Here is a 15,761-nt window from a genome sequence, read left to right on the forward strand (position 1 = left end):
CAGAGCATGAATCCTGGGTGCCCTGGGACATGATGTGCACGGAAAGTGTGATGGGCTCTGAGTCTTTGTGCACTTGCCTTGGGTGTGGTGCCCAGGGGAGAGTGTGAAGGATGGAAAGGTCATACGAGGTTCTAGGGAGAGGAGAGAATCGGGACATACGTCACCCAGCTGTGCTAGAGGCAGGCTCCTTCAGCTCAGGACATGTGGGGCTTACTCTCACTGCCATCTCTGTCACCAGTTCAGTGGACCCATGACAGGTGTTGGAGCATTTATGGAAACTCCTCAAGACTCTCTCTGCCCTTTCTAAAGGGCCTTTACAGAGATGTCATCTCCTGGGTTTAGTGTCTCAGTTGGTTCTCATTTGGTTATTGGGGAACATAGAAAACACCCAGGTCAGTTTTCTTCCGACTTCTCATCTTTCACCTAGGTATTATTTTCTCTCCACGATGAAGCTCTGATCTCCAAGATGAACTTTGTTTAGAACTCGATCTTGTTTGGCTGGAACTCTGACTTGCCGTGGGATTTCCTACCTGTCTGTACAACAGTGTGGTCTAGGGACTGATTTATGGTTGATGAGAGAGAAAAAAGATTGGATTTAATGATTTGGGAGGAAGTCAACAGGACAGTCAAGTCCTGGAGGGAGGAAAGTGTTCTTCATCTTCAAAGGGCCCTGGTTCCCAGCATAGGACCTGATGTGTATAGCTCGTGCTCCATGAGTGTTTGTTAAGTTGAATGCATTTCAGCGGCACTACTCACTCTTAGAATGGTGTGTGTGTGTGTGCGTGTGTGTGTGTGTGTGTGTGTGTGTGTGTGTTGGCATTGGGTGTAGGGATAGAGCTTTAGGAAACGGCTGGTGTGTATTATGTTCTTTTGGAATCCACACCTTAGAGACCTTATTAGTCTCCTTTATTTTTTTTCTCAGCATTTCATCACCCCAACCTCTACAGGTGAGCAGAAAGTTGGTCTGTTCCTCTCAGAGAAGCGGATGGGCAGGGCTGGGAGCGTAGGTTCCAAAGCCAGACTGTGTCTGAAGCCGGCCCTGTCACCTACGAGCCATTTACTGTGTCTGGACCTGAGTTTACCCATTTCCAATGTGGACAGTAATGGGGTTGTGATGAGGATAAAATCAGTTAAAATATTTGAAGTGCCTAGAACGGTGGCTGGCACATTGGGAAGTCCTCTTTCAGTGTCAGATGTGGTCATTTCACCCAAGCAGCCCCTCCCTCTGGTGCTCTTGGGTCCTCTGATGACCTGGGTGGGCTGTCAGTGGGATGGCTGGGTCAGCTCCCTGTGGAGAGCCCCTCCCTATTCTTAAGAGAGCAGGACATTTCTGCCCGGGGTTCACATAGGTTTGATTTGATGCCCTGCTGTGCCTTGGTGCCTGGGACTAGGAAAGCTAAGTCTGTCCCTTCGCTTGGGCTCTCTTTGGCCTTAAAGTAGAATGAAAGATTTGACACCATTGCCAAGTTCTAGATTAAAGGGAGGATAAACACCTGCCTTTTTGTCCAGGCTCATCCATCCAGAGGTGAGGTGAAACGGGCTAGGTGCTCAGAAAGCCAAGATAACAAGCCCAAAGAAATGTTAAGTACTGTTTGAGCTATAACTTTCCCTTATCTTCAGACTCTGTGTGCATCTCAGAATTATTGATATGTTTGCAGACCTAGACATTTTTTTTTTAACCAGAAATTCTGGAGAATGTGAAGCAATTGGGAGAAATGATTTGGTTCACTCAAACATGGTGCATTTTGTGGGTGGACAAACCTCACTCAGGACAGGGTGATGGCTTGTGGTGATGGGTCTACAGCTTTATAAATGTACTAAAAGTAATTGTAATTGTGTACGTAAAGTGACACAATTTTATGTAAATTTTGTTTGTAAATTTTATCTCAGTAAAGCCATTAAGGAAAAGAAGAACCCACTGGAGGCAGGGAAAGGAAGCAGGTATTTACTCTCAATTTTGCTAGGTGAAAGAACAGCAACAGTGTCCCCAAATGAAATTCTTAGGTAATCTGAAAGCTCATGTTGGCCGGCAGTGTCCACCTCAACCCGCCACCCACCCATCTCTCCGCCTACCAAGCAGATGCCGGTGTAACGATGGCCACAGACACTGTCCAACTTTAGCCAGAGCTGTTGGTGACAAGCCCAACAGCTCTAAGGGAGAAATGAGAGGGCTGACAGGTGTAAAACTCAAAGCCTTTGCTTTGTGGCGGTTCTGACAAGTAGAGAAAACAGAGGCCTTCCAGGGTCGACCCCACCTCCTCATTTAGTGCCCTTTCTTTCCCTCTGGGATTTGCTCTCCCTCCAAATTCCTGGGTCCAACTCCCTCCCGCCCCCGCCCTTTGCAAAGCTAGTCCCCGAAGAGGAGTAGGAACTTTTGACACTAAGGTATTGAAGACTTCTCAGTCAGATACGTTCAGAAGTGGGATATGGCAGGATAATTCAGTGCCATTCCCAGTCATTTAGCAAATGCTTGCCAGGGGTCCAGATAGGCTGGCATCACCCCATATGTGCAGGTGACTTCTCTCCCCATGCACATCCTCCTGCTACTGCTCTGACGGTTGTGGGTGCACCAGAGCCATGACCATGCACCCCAGTGAGGGAGGCGGCACAGATGCTTGAGTTGGCGTGTTTGGTGTCCCCCAGGCACAGACATCAACGGGGCCCTGCAGAGGGCCATCAAGCTGCTCAATGACTATGTGGCCCACAATGACATCGAAGACCGAAGTGTGTCCCTCATCGTCTTCCTGACCGATGGGAAACCCACTGTCGGGGAGACCCACACCCTCAAGATTCTCAACAACACCAAGGAGGCTGCCCGTGGCCAAGTCTGCATCTTCACCATCGGCATCGGGGACGACGTGGACTTCAAGCTGCTGGAGAAGCTGTCCCTGGAGAACTGTGGTCTCACACGGCGGGTCCTGGAAGAAGAGGATGCAGGTTCACAGCTCATCGGGTCCGTATGTCTGTCTTCTCCAGACAGTGGAACTTGGGCTCTTGGGAGAGGGCAGAGGGTTGTGTGGTCATAAGTCATCACACTGGGAGACGTCCCAAGGAATTTTTAACCCAGATCAATCCGGATTCAGATTCTAGGCTCTGCTCTGTGACTTGAGGCATGATTGAGACTATGCTTGCTCAGTTTCCTTATCTGTAAAATGAGGATTATGGTTGGTTGACAGAACTGAGTGAGCAAACCAGTGTAAAGTCTCAGCGGGATGGCTAACACACCTACTGTGTGTTAGGTCTTCAGTTAGCTGCTGAGATTTTAATTGTCTTCTTGATACTTCTGGTAAACTTGCTAGTGCACCAGTGCACTGACGCAATGTCTAAGGTGTTTGCCTCAATTCCACCTGAGGCATATGTAGAGGTTAGTGCTGTCTCCTTCTTGTGTACTGGTTGCAACTGGCCACTGATTCTCTTTTCTGAGGTGGGGAAGAAGCTAGATCTTAGCTTTTCTAACTCTGTTTGGAGCCTTCCCACAGCTGTCATGTTGCCAAACATGGGGTGGGCTTTGCTGTTGATTTGAAGAAGTGCTGACACTTAGTGCCGCATTATGTGCTTGGACCTTCTTTACAGTATATATAGTATATACTTAAAAGGAAAAGTGAGGTTTGGGTGGATTCACAGCTGTTTAATAGCCATATTCAAGAGAATATTCATGAATGAAAGATCGAATTGGAGGTCTCTAAGGTGGGCAGTAAAGGTGGTCCTTGGGATAAGGCTAGCCACCGTTCTCCTCCTTCCCCCAGTGTTCTGGTCAAAGATTTAAATAAAAAGACAGATTTGCTTCTCACATTTTCAAAATTATTCAAAACTATATTCAAAGAGGGAGAATCTAGTGCATTGTGTAATAAGATTCAATAACGGGCTCAGAAGCAAAAGCAATTACATTGAAACAAACCAACTGCACTGTTGTATTACCAAAACCATCATCAATTACCCAACATTTATCACAAACTTGCCATGCACCGGACTTTCCTACATCTCTTGTCTCAGGGGATCCTCACAGAAAGCCTAGAAGCGAGTGTAGTGGGGTCCAAGAGAAGCTTCCATGCAGATGATCCTCTCCTGTAATATCTGGACACACTAGACTCTGTTCCATGAAGTAACTCAGAGATTCCTGTTCCTCTTCTTTGGTTGCTCTACACCCCTCAGGCGTTGTCTTTAACTGCAAGGTTGAAATTAGGTGACTATCACTTCTATAGAATATACTCTAGCCCCAAAGAGGGGGGAAAGAAAAGAAAACCAGAGTAAGAAAGCCATTTTATTTCAAGCAAGCATTGCAGAAGCAGTCTGTATCACTTGTACTCATATTCTGGTGGTGAGACCATGGCCATATTTGGCCAGAGTGGAGGCTAAAAAATGTAGTTGGTAGCTGGCTGGATAGAACTCAGTTAGGAAAGAAAGGAAAGTGGGTTTGAGGGGACCCCTCATAGTCTACCAAAGCAGTTACTCCAGCATTCCAACTTTATAGAAGAAGACACCGAAGTTCAGAGAGGTCATGTCACGTGGCCCAAGACACCCAGCAAGGAAGTGGCTGAGCTGACCTCCACAGCCTGGGCTGTCTAGATCGTTGGAAGGGGGTTTAGATTACCCCCTTATGCAGCAAAAAGCAACATTGTGAGAACCAGGAGAAAAGCCAATGCAAACCAGTGAGGCATTACACACGAGCTTATTGTTAGACCAAGATGAGATTTCTCGAGGATAACGGGCTGCTCAAAGTGTATCTGGAATATGTGATTGGTTCTAAAAATTGTGTTTTAAGAGCCCTTTTGAGAAGCATAGGTGTGCACAAAGGAAAGTTACCAAGAGGCCGCTCAGCTCAGGGTGCCCGAAATCGTATCATATGAAGAATAGTTACGGATTGAGGACAGGAGTGGGGGGATCAACGAGGTGACACAAAGAGGACATTTCAAGGCGCACATGGCAGTGTCTGTCAGACATTTAAATGCCTGTGGTTTTGAAGCATTTGAGTGTTGAAGGTGGATTAGACACCTTCGTGGGGTGTTGCTCCAGAAGCAGAGCAGAGATCCGTGGGTGGGAACTGCCCTGTGACCTACCCCAGGGGACGCCTCCTCCCTGTCAGAGCAGTGGAAAGGAGGCGGGAAGCCTGTGGGATGGCGAGTTCTCTGCCACAGGGAGGTGTTCAAGCTACCGCTGCCCGGCCTCCTGGCCCCTGCGCTCCGCTGGGTGGTGTTGGACTTGCGGGCCACTGAGACCCGCGGTCCTCTGGCAGGTGGGGCCTGGGTGGCCTGCAGCCCCAGCTCGCCCTGACTGTCTCCCCGCGTCCCTCCTGACGATGCAGGTTCTACGATGAGATCAGGACCCCTCTCCTCTCGGACATCCGGGTGGATTACCCGCGGGCCGCGGTGGAGCAGACCACCAGGACCCTGTTCCCCAACTATTTCAACGGCTCGGAGATCGTCATCGCGGGGAAGCTGGCGGACAGCAGTGCGGAGCAGCTGCACGTGGAAGTCACGGCTAGCAACAGCAAGAAATTTGTCATCCTCAAGACGGACGTGCCCGTGGGTCCCCGGGAGGTGGGGAATGGCGTGGCAGGAAGCGCCGGGCCCGAGGGCGGTGGCGCGGGGGGCCCCAAGCACGTGGAACGGCTGTGGGGCTACCTGACGGTGCGTGAGCTGCTGAGCTCCTGGCTGCACGGCGGCGACGGGCCGGAGAAGGAGCGCGCGCGGCAGAAGGCGCAGGCCCTGGCCGTGGCCTACCGCTTCCTCACCCCGCTCACGGCCATGCACCTGCAGAGGTCGGCCCTGCGGCTGGACCAGCCCGGGGATGCGCTGGGCACGGCTGCCGCCGCCGGCCCGGAGGCCCTGGTGCAGAGCCTGCGGGGCGCCAGCCCGCAGCCAGGTGAGCAGCCTCCGGGGCGGCAGGTGCACTGCCGGGGCCCCCTGCTGTCCCTCCCCGGCTCAGATCATGCTGTGCCCGGTCTTCAGCGGCCGTCGTACACTCCGGGGTCTGCAAAGAGTGGATCTGTAGAGAAATGAGGCATTAGTCCCGGAAATGCTGTCCCATAAAGTCCATCTGCTGATCAATCAGCAACATTGGGTGCGGCCCACGGACGAGGCCGTATTGGAGGCACCAGGGTTGAACAGAGGGGTGAACACAGATGCGTTCCCAAGTGCCCTCCTCCATCTGTGAGCCTCCAGAGCCGGGCCCGCTTACCCCCGGGCGTGCACGTTCACCAGCCATGGGCACCTGGGGCTCAGCCCTGCGAGTGGAGACACACAGCCCCTGGGGGGTGGGACCCCACTCGCTCCGCGGCACACTCGCTTTGTGGAATGTCAGAACACTTTCCCCTGCGATGCCTTTTTTTTTTAAAAAAACATTTTATTTATTTATTCATGAGAGACACACAGAGAGAGGCAGAGAGACACAGGCAGAGAGAGAAGCAGGCTCCATGCAGGGAGCCCGATGTGGGACTCGATCCCGAGGCCCCAGGGTCACGACCTGAGCCGACGGCAAATGCTCAACCCCTGAGCCCCGCAGACGTGCCTAATGCTTGCTTTTTATTGTCTTGAGAACGTATGTGAGGGAGGACGCTCTGGATCCTCGAGAGAATTCATCCTTTGCGTGCTTATCACTCAGAATCTACACAGAAACTGTCGTTACCAGTCTCAGGCCGTCTCGTTGGGGGAAATCAGCAGCGACAGGCACAGGAAAAGGAGAGGGGAAAGTAGTTCTGCCAAAGCACAGCCGTATAATCTCAGTAATAACGGTTTGTGGAAAAGAGGGTGTTTCATATGTGCAACAAGTTTACTGAATTCCGGCCAAGTTCACATCTCCTAAGGGGAGGGAATTGACATGAACCCAGGGCCTGCAAACACTGTCTCATTTATTCCTCAGGTCCTAAACCCTGAGCAGCACCTGGGTGTGGTAGGGAGAGCGGAACGGGGGGACCCAGCCCCCGCTGTTTCTGCGGTGTGGCACGTGGCAGGTGTCTGAACCTCTCTGGGCTTCTGTTCCCTGGCCTATGAAATGTAGATCCTAAGCATCCCCCTGAAGGGCCGTTGCAAGGATTAGACGCGTCAAGTCTTCGGTACATAGCAAGCACTCCACAAATACTAGATCCCTCTGCTGCGAGGGATGTAGGAGTAGCCATTTATTGAAGGATTCAGATGATAACTCTATCTGGATTATTACTTTTATTTTTACATTTTTATATTTTTTAAATTGAAAAAAAAAACAACAATGCACAATTCACCATCTTAACCGTTTCGAAGTATACAGTTCAGTAGTGTGACACATATTCACAGGTCTCCAGGACTGTTTTCAACTTGCAAACCTGAGCCTCTGTATCCATTGGACAGCTGTATTCCCAGCCCATAACTATTCGTTAGTAGGATAAAATGTTTTCTATTATTATTATTATTATTATTATTATTATTATTATTAGCTTTGCTTTCTCTTATGATGTATGCAGAAATCTTAGGAAGAATATGACCTAATGTATAAAGGAATAAAATAACCCAGTGTTCACGTGGTACGCCTTCACTTGTGTGTTGGGAGGCCCAGCTCCTTGGTTAAAACAGGTGATGTTGGGCAGCCCGGGTGGCTCAGCGGTTTAGCGCCGCCTTTGGCCCAGGGTGTGATCCTGGAGACCCGGGATCGAGTCTCGCGTCGGGCTCCCTGCATGGAGCCTGCTTCTCCCTCTGCCTGTGTCTCTGCCTCTCTCTGTGTGTCTCTCATGAATAAAATAAAATAAAACAAAAAAAATAAAATAAAACCAAAGAGGTGATGTTTTTAAATGACCACAGGTGCATTCGAGAGCTGTGTTTCACTCACCCCGGACCTCTTGTCTGTGCCTCTGCCCTCATCCCCCTTAATGAATAACAATGGTGGCTCTCTTCCTTCCTTCTAGGACCTGCTCTCAAGAAACCGTACAGCCCAAGAATTAAGGTCTCCAGAACGTCAGGTAAGGAAAAGCCTGTGGTTGTGTGTCCCTTGAGGGCTGAGATGTTTACCAGGTGGATCACCAGGAGTTCCCCGAAGCCAGTAAAACGCCAGCCCCTAGAGCACGACACGGGACCCACGGTTGTTCAGCAAAAGGCAGCAGCGAGAGGCAGTTCTAAGAACAGGGGGAGGGATCCGTCCTGCAAACACCGAGGCGAGGCTGTGGCCCCAGGGAGCCCGGCAGCCCTGACTGGTGGGGGGGGGGAGAGGGGGCACATGCAGAGCAGAGGCACCTTTCCATCATTACTGAGCTTAAAAGTCACTTGTTTCAAGAGATGCGAAGGGGACGTGCGTCCCGCTGCCCGTGTTACGGATATCTGTGATGTGCAGAGTCTATTATTATTGTTGTTATTTTAATCTTTGGCTTTAGAAGGGAAAGACCAATAAAAATAGCATAAAATTTCCTTCGGCCAGCTTCCTGGGATTATGAGGAACATCCAGACAGACTAACAACACAAAGGCAGAGTTTTAGTCCTCAAAGGTCCTGCAAAGAACACACGTCATCCTCTGTGGGTATCACTGCCTTGTTGCTGATATGCTCGACGGGCCAGATCGCAGAGCCAGGAACGTTCTAGAAGTTAGCCATGCGGAGAGGATGCTCACGGTCTCCGATGTGAAGAGGACAACTCTTTTGCGCACGCACATGCTTTGTGGAATGCGAGGAGACTCTCCCCATGGATGCGGCATGGAATAATGACTTTCAGACCCGTCCTCTCCTTTTTGAAACAAGCGGCATCTTTCCGTGTAAAAGGATTTGGAGGATTTGAGTAGAAATGATGTGGTGTGAGCTCAAGAAACTCTCAAAGAACTGTCACATAATTTTTTTTTTTAAGATTTTATTTATTTGAGAGAGAGAGAGCAAGCGAGCAGGGGGGAAGGGCAAGGGGAAGGAGAGCTGGACTCGGGGCTCCATCCCAGGACCCGGGATCATGACCTGAGCCGAAGGCAGACACTTAACCCACTGAGCCAACCAGGCTCCAGAATTGTCACATAATGTTCGTACCTGGAGAGTGCCAAAAATACGGACTAGGATTTTACCTCTGATGGGTGTCTTTTTTTTTCTTTCTCATCTACAAAAGACCACCTTGTATTTCTTCGTGTGTCGTAGGGTGCCCGAGGCACTTCACAGTGACTTCAGCCAGATTCTTTCATGGGCCTTTCTGAGTCGTGACTGACGGAGACAGGAAGTTTTTTTGTTTTGTTTTGGTTTTTAGCAGTTACACCGAGGACATTAATTTGCTCGCGACTTGAAAAGACTGACCGTATGCAGATGCGTGCACGAGCATATGCGCGTGATGCGCAGAGGCATCCAGAAACACGCTGCATTTGGCATAAAAGTTAGAAAGGAACTAACTCTCCAGTGAGGGAAGAGAATTGATGTAGACGGTCGGGAATTATTTTGTCTGCACGGCCGGAGGCAAGGCCCTTCGTGTCTGTTGTCCAGAGGCAAAAATGAGGAGAATGTGCAAGGAACAGAGACTGGCCACACTCTGTGGTCTTATCTGTGGACAAACCCATGAGAGTGTTTAGGTCCACGTGCCCCAGAGGAGGGGTTTGCAGGGTCATCGCTGACCGTCTTTTCCAGCACCCAGTGACTCTGTGGCCTTCGTGCTCACCCCCCACCCCCATTGGGCTCGGTCACTGTCATGTAGGGACTGTGGAGCCTGGCCACTGTGCATCTAGTGCTGTGGTGCTCCGGTCACTGGAGACGGAGGGTTTGCATCCACAGCTCTTCCCTCGGGGGGTCAGAGGAGAAAGGAAATGATTTTCTTTGACCTGAGTGGGGTGGAAGGAGCATCCTGTTGTATTCAGGGGACCCGAGTTCACACCCCTCACACGCTGACCCTGTACCAGGTGTGTCCCTTTGCCCCCCCAGTCCCCTTCCTCGTTTTGACGTCGAGGATCAGTGACAGGCGAAGCCAATCATGCGTGAGCAAGTGGGAGGGAGTATTCACACATGGAAGGCACCCAGTAAATGTCTCTCTTGCTCTCTCCTGGTTTTTCCTGGTCGGGCAGTGGATGGAGATCCCCATTTTGTCGTGGATTTCCCCCTGAGCAAGCTCACCGTCTGCTTCAACATTGATGGGCAGCCGGGCGACATCCTAAGGCTCGTCTCTGACCACGCGGACTCTGGTAAGTTCCACGCTCCCTGCGACCTCCGGGCAAGGGCGAGGTAGGTGTGAGGGCCCCCTCTGTTCTTGGGACGGATGTCAATGTACAGAAGGGGCCACATGACAGACACTCCCCGAGGATCGTGGGGGCTTAATTAAAGGAAGCCGACTGCGTGCGGGGCTGGAGTCAGGAGGACGACGGCTGGAAGCCCTGCTCTGGCTTAACTCATTGAGCCTTGGGCACACATCTCCCCTGGAACCTGGGGACAGGGGTCCTCGCTCTGCCACTCTCACTGGCTGTTGTGAAGACCGGATGAAATAGCGGATGTGAAGTGGTTCTGTGAACGCCCAGGGGCTGCATAGATTCACGATCGATTATTGTCGGCACGTCTTTCCGTTCCAAAACTGTGATGGCAGGAAGGCTGGAGCCCTCAAGCCGTCTCTCCCAGCTCCTCCGTGACGTGAGGCTAAGCCTCCAGCTCTGTGTGCATCGAATGCAGAGGTGAAAAGGGCTCCGATCTCCTGCAGGCTGTAGAGGGGCTGGGTATAAGAGGTCTCGAGTCACCCGCAGGGAACAGTGCCTGAGGGATGGCTCTGTGGCGTTTCTGGAAGGCTAGGTGATACCTGTGGTGTAATCACCTAATACGTGATCCCGGGGCTCCTTTCCCACCTTATTCCCTTGCAAGGCTTCCGAGCCTTCGGGCTAAGTCTCCGCGCATCCTAACTCAGGCTCAGCAGCGAGATGGGGGCCTGACCGTACCCCTCCCTGCAGGTGCCCACCTTCCTAGGGGCCTGTTCCTGGCGCTTCTGTGATCAGCATGGTGTCTGTGAAGAAACGGCCAGAGATGCCTGGAGCCTCCAGGCTGCAGTAGCTGGCCTCTGCTCGTGCTGGGATTTCTCCTTCCCCTTTTCCCCCTGCCCCAGGGAAGGCAAGTCCACATCTTCGTTCCCCTGCTCCAACATAGGGACGATGTCACGCACACCTGCACGCATGCACACAGCCATTCAGTAGGACAGAGGGGCACCTACCTGTGAGTCAGACTTCATGGTGCTGGAGACACAGAAGTAAGGCCAGAGGAGGAAGGAAAATCTATGAGATGCCTTTAGCCTGACGGTGGGATGGTGCGCTAACCACTGCCCTCGTCCCCTTGGTGGGATGGTGCGCTAACCACTGCCCTCGTCCCCTCTGCCTTCCAGGCGTGACCGTGAATGGAGAGCTGATCGGGGCCCCGGCTCCCCCAGGCGGCCACAAGAAGCAGCGCACATACTTCCGCACCATCACCATCCTCGTCAATAAGCCCGAGAGGTCTTACCTGGAGATCACGCCCAACAGAGTCATCTTGGACGGCGGGGACAGGCTGGTCCTCCCCTGCAACCAGAGTGCGGTGGTGGGGAGTCGGGGGCTGGAGGTGTCCGTGTCCGCCAATGCCAACGTCACCGTTACCATCCAGAACACCATTGCCTTCGTCATCCTCATTCACCTGTACAAAAAGCCAGCCCCCTACCAGCGAAACCACCTGGGCTTCTACATCTCCAACAGCAAAGGCCTCTCTGGCAACTGCCACGGGCTGTTAGGTAGGCAGCTGCTCTCACGCCGGTGCGGGGTGTAGAGCTCCGTTTCCCAAAGCGAGGCTGATACCAGCCCATGTGTTTAGCTTAATTGAGAAATGCAGTGGTGGAGTGACAGGTCTTGCCCCCCAACCCCACGCCCCCTGCCCCAGTGACTTTCTGGAACGGCCATATAAGTGAATTCTCACTGGCCTTCTGGGAAAGTGAGCAAAGACTTTCTGAGTCCTCCTCTCAAGGCCTGGCTCCTGACTCAGTGAGAAGAAGCGAATACAGGGCAGTGCACGGCCCAGCACCAGGCCTGAGTCCCCGCCCGGCTCCGGGCCGCAGGCGGTCCCCTCCTGCGGGCCACGTGTAGGCCCCGTGGGCCCCCTGCCCACGGTGAAGGGTGAGCTGCCGCCAGGGCCCAGTTTAGAAAGCAGGATTTCCTGGCGCTGGAGCTGGCTGTGTTTCTGTCCGGCTTCGCTGCCAAGCATGAGCCGCCTCTCCCACACGCAGGCCGGTCTTGCTGTGGCCTCGGCGGTGCCCTCACTTGACCTGCAGAATTCCGGGGATGCGGATCGGAAACAGGCCAAACCGACTGCCATTCCCACCGAGCGCACCGTCGAGGAGGGGACCGGGAGCCCCGGGGAGGGGAGAGACCCAGCCTTCCTCCCTGAGTGTCCGTCCCGTCCCCGTCTCCCAGTTCCCGAGGACGCCGTGGATAGCTGTCTATCCTCATCGTTAGGCAGCTGTCCAGTGTCCGCAGCTGGGCGGCTTCCAGAGAGGAGGCCACCGCGAGCCCAGCCTCGCACTCCCCGAATCTGCGTCCTCCCAATGCGGGTCTGATGCCGGGGAGTCCAGCCCAGGACGGCGGGCGGGGTCGCGGCCCCTGAGGCCCGTGTGCTGGCTGGTCACCCGTGGCCTACACCGAAATCGGCTCTTGCAGCCCAGGGTGCCCTGCCCCCGACTTAGAGCCGGTGCCTTTCTGTGTCCTGCCAGGTCAGTTCCTGAACCAGGAGGCCAGACTCACGGAGGAGCCTGCCGGGCTCGGCAAGGACCCCCAGGCCGGCGAGCAGCCCGAGACTGTCCTGAAGGTGAAAGGACACCGGGTCCCGGTGGTCTGGAAACAACGGAAAATCTACAACGGGGAGGAGCAGGTTGACTGCTGGTTCGCCAGGAACAACGCGGCCGAGCTGATAGACGGGGCGTACAAGGATTACCTGGCAGCCCATCCCTTCGACTCCGAGACTTCGTTTGGCCTGGGACCGTCCAGGGCACTCTGACGCCAACAGCTGTGACTTCAGCGTGCGGACAGGGATGTGGTCTTCGGGGACCCCCCGGTGCGGTTCCTGTCTCTTGCAGGTGCCTGGCATCCCGGCTGTTTGCTGCCACCTGCGACCTACCCCTGGCGGCGGGCAGGCCGGATGTCCACTGGAGCAAAGGGCAGGGTCGGCCCGGGAGGGAGCTTGTTGTTTCCTGCCACTGCCCCATCCTGCCTCCCCCCTCCCTCTGGACCATAAAGCCGGTAGCCCCCAGGGGCAAAAGTCATACTTAAAAGCAAGAGGTCTGCGTCTCTGTCCCCATAGCCTGTCCAAAGGGACGTTGCCACAAAGCTGCTTCTCTCCGTGCAAACGGCCAAGTCTGGGCGCTCTGCTTTGCACCTCACGCTGATGCTTAGGATTCCGTCCTCTCAGAGCCACCGTGTTCTCCAGATGTGTGGTCAGCCTCTGCCTCGGGGGGACCTCTCATGGGGCCTAGGCCATGGGTCAGGCAAATAGCTCGTAGATTTGATCATTGTAAGCAATTAAGTCTTTTCTTAGGAGAGGATTTTTTTTTTCTTTTCTTTCTTTCTTTTTTTTTTTTCCCTGCTGTGGTATCTTGCCCTGGAAAGTGAATTTTCATTAAAAACAAATTGGCTGAAAATAGAAAATCTGCATCCCAGATGCTGACGTCTAGTGGGCTTTGTAAACCACTCAACGGTGCCGATGGGTGCTCTCCTGTTTATTCCGGTAAGCTAATAAAAGGACTACCCCATGTGGCTGTTTTTTACAGGCCCGTCTTGGTTGGAGCGTTGGCCCACCTTGGACTTGGCGCTCTTCTCCCATTGTCAGAATTCTGGCCTTCTTTGCTCCAGGTCCTGGCTCGCAGGTTCTCGGCAGAAGGCGTGCTTACACAGCTGAGGAGCTTTCCCGTGTCTCAGGCCGAGCCAGGAAATCAGCCCAAGAACGGGTCCCAGAACCTGGTCCCAGAACCTGGACAAGCAATCTGATCCCACGAGGCAAAGGTTAAAATCAGTGGCGGGGGCTTCAGAGTCAGGGAGCACCACCCTTCTCATGGCGGGATTCCCCTCCACCCCACAGCCCATCACGCTATCCCGGGGAAGCGAGGCTGAGGGTGGCATCAGGGGCCCCCCACCCTGCCTCCTCGCCAGTTCTTGCCTTTGCTCTGTTTGGTCTTCTTGGGGCCACCGGGGTTCAGCAAAGCCTGGTCCTCCCTGGGTGCAGAGCGTGGCCAGGACGCAGGTGGACACAGGTGCCACTCAAGCCACATGGCAGAGAAAAGGAAGATTTGGGTTGGAGAAATGGAATATTTTAACGTGAGGCTGAACTAAATAAAAGCTTTTGTGCTGGCTTCACAAGAGGTTTCTCCCAGTCGGGAGTGACTCCAGAGCGAGCTTTCAGGAGACATGGAACCATACTTAGCACTTGGAGGGAAATCAGAGTCAAGAAAATTGTTTATCGTATTTATCCTCCCATGGGGCACATTCGAGCAGCAAAATGACATCCACATGTTCCTGTCGGACCAGGCGGCTTCAGGAGGTTGTTAGTGCAGCGGGGGTGGGGGAAGTGTCGGGTTCTGTCTCGGAGACACGGTGTCCCTCTGGTGCACCCACCAGGCCCGGCCCCGCCAGCTCTGGGTTTTCTGACTCCCATCTTCCCAGACTCAGCTGCCTGTTTTCAGGCCAGCGGTGTGAAGACACCAGCCCAGACTGCTGACAGAAGCGTCCATAGCTCAGAGCTCAGAGGAAGAGGAGATGTGTGCACCAGGGGTACCGGCTGGGCCACTGTCAGGCTCCCCCAGGTCCTCCCTGTTATGTAACTTCGGCCCCCGCTGGGCAGATGTCCCGCCAACCTAGGGACTTGGCCCACCCTGTCAGTGTTGAGGCAGTGATCGACCGTCCAGGTCCAGGTCTCGGGGCTGCAGGGGGAGTGGCACCCAGCCACAAGCAACACTTGATCTCAGGGTCGTGAGTTCAAGCCCCACATTGGGTGTAGACATTACTCAAAAAAAAAAAAAAAAAAAAGAAAGAAAGAAAGAAAGAAAGAAAGAATAAAGAAAGACTGGAGGGAAGGCTGTTATTGCACATTACCAGTTACTGCTGCTTTCTAAGAGCAGAGAAGAATATTCCAGAGAGGTATCCCTCACTTTCTTACACTGAAAAAAAAAATGGTTTTTGGGTATCAAGGTTGAGCTTTTCTGTTAATCTTTTTACTTTAGGCAAATCCCACTTTTCTTTTTTCCCCTCTTTGTACTGAGTCTTTCTTTCTTTTTTTTTTTAAGATTTTATTTATTCATTCATGAGAGACACAGAGAGGCAGAGACACAGGCAGAGGGAGAAGCAGGCTCCATGCAGGGAGCCTGACGTGGGACTCGATCCCGGATCTCCAGGATCACACGCTGGGCCGAAGGTGGCTCTAAACTGCTGAGCCACCCGGGCTGCCCTGTACTGTGTCTTTCTATTGCAAAAGTTATTTACCATTAATTGGTTTATTTTAGCCTGAGACTGTGGTATCTCCAAAAAACTCCACAGCCGTGTTATACTTAGGACTTTGTAATTTAATTGGAAAACATAGTATTTTTGTTGGTGATGTGTGTTGTGGATAACAAGCTTTATAAAAAGTAAATGTAGGGGCGTCCAGGTGGCCTCTGCATCTGACTCTTGGTTTCGGCCCAGATTGAGATCTCAGGATGGTAGGATGGAGCCCCTTGTCCGGCTCCCTGCTCCACGAAGAGTCTGCTTGACGATTCTCTCCCTCTGCTCCTCCCTCCCCATGCTGTCTCTCTAAAAAAAAAAACAGTTAAAAAAATAACCACTTAAAAGTAAATGAGGAAAGAAGGAATTGCCTTCTCTGGTGG

General features: G+C 52.8%; 1 protein-coding gene across 1 annotated transcript in view; it reads left to right on the plus strand.

The window, feature by feature from the left end:
* Positions 1-13,554, plus strand: part of ITIH5 (inter-alpha-trypsin inhibitor heavy chain 5) — a 75,155-nt gene extending 61,601 nt beyond the window's left edge. The window contains exons 9-14 of the mRNA XM_077897283.1: positions 2,644-2,953; positions 5,303-5,862; positions 7,874-7,927; positions 9,982-10,098; positions 11,274-11,651; positions 12,624-13,554. Of these exons, the coding sequence (XP_077753409.1) occupies positions 2,644-2,953; positions 5,303-5,862; positions 7,874-7,927; positions 9,982-10,098; positions 11,274-11,651; positions 12,624-12,907 (1,703 nt within the window). The 3' untranslated portion in view covers positions 12,908-13,554. The remainder of the gene's footprint in view (positions 1-2,643; positions 2,954-5,302; positions 5,863-7,873; positions 7,928-9,981; positions 10,099-11,273; positions 11,652-12,623) is intronic.
* The last annotated feature ends 2,207 nt before the right edge of the window (positions 13,555-15,761 follow it).

This window comes from Canis aureus, chromosome 5, assembly GCF_053574225.1.
Source record: "Canis aureus isolate CA01 chromosome 5, VMU_Caureus_v.1.0, whole genome shotgun sequence".
Taxonomy (NCBI): Eukaryota; Metazoa; Chordata; class Mammalia; order Carnivora; family Canidae; genus Canis; species Canis aureus.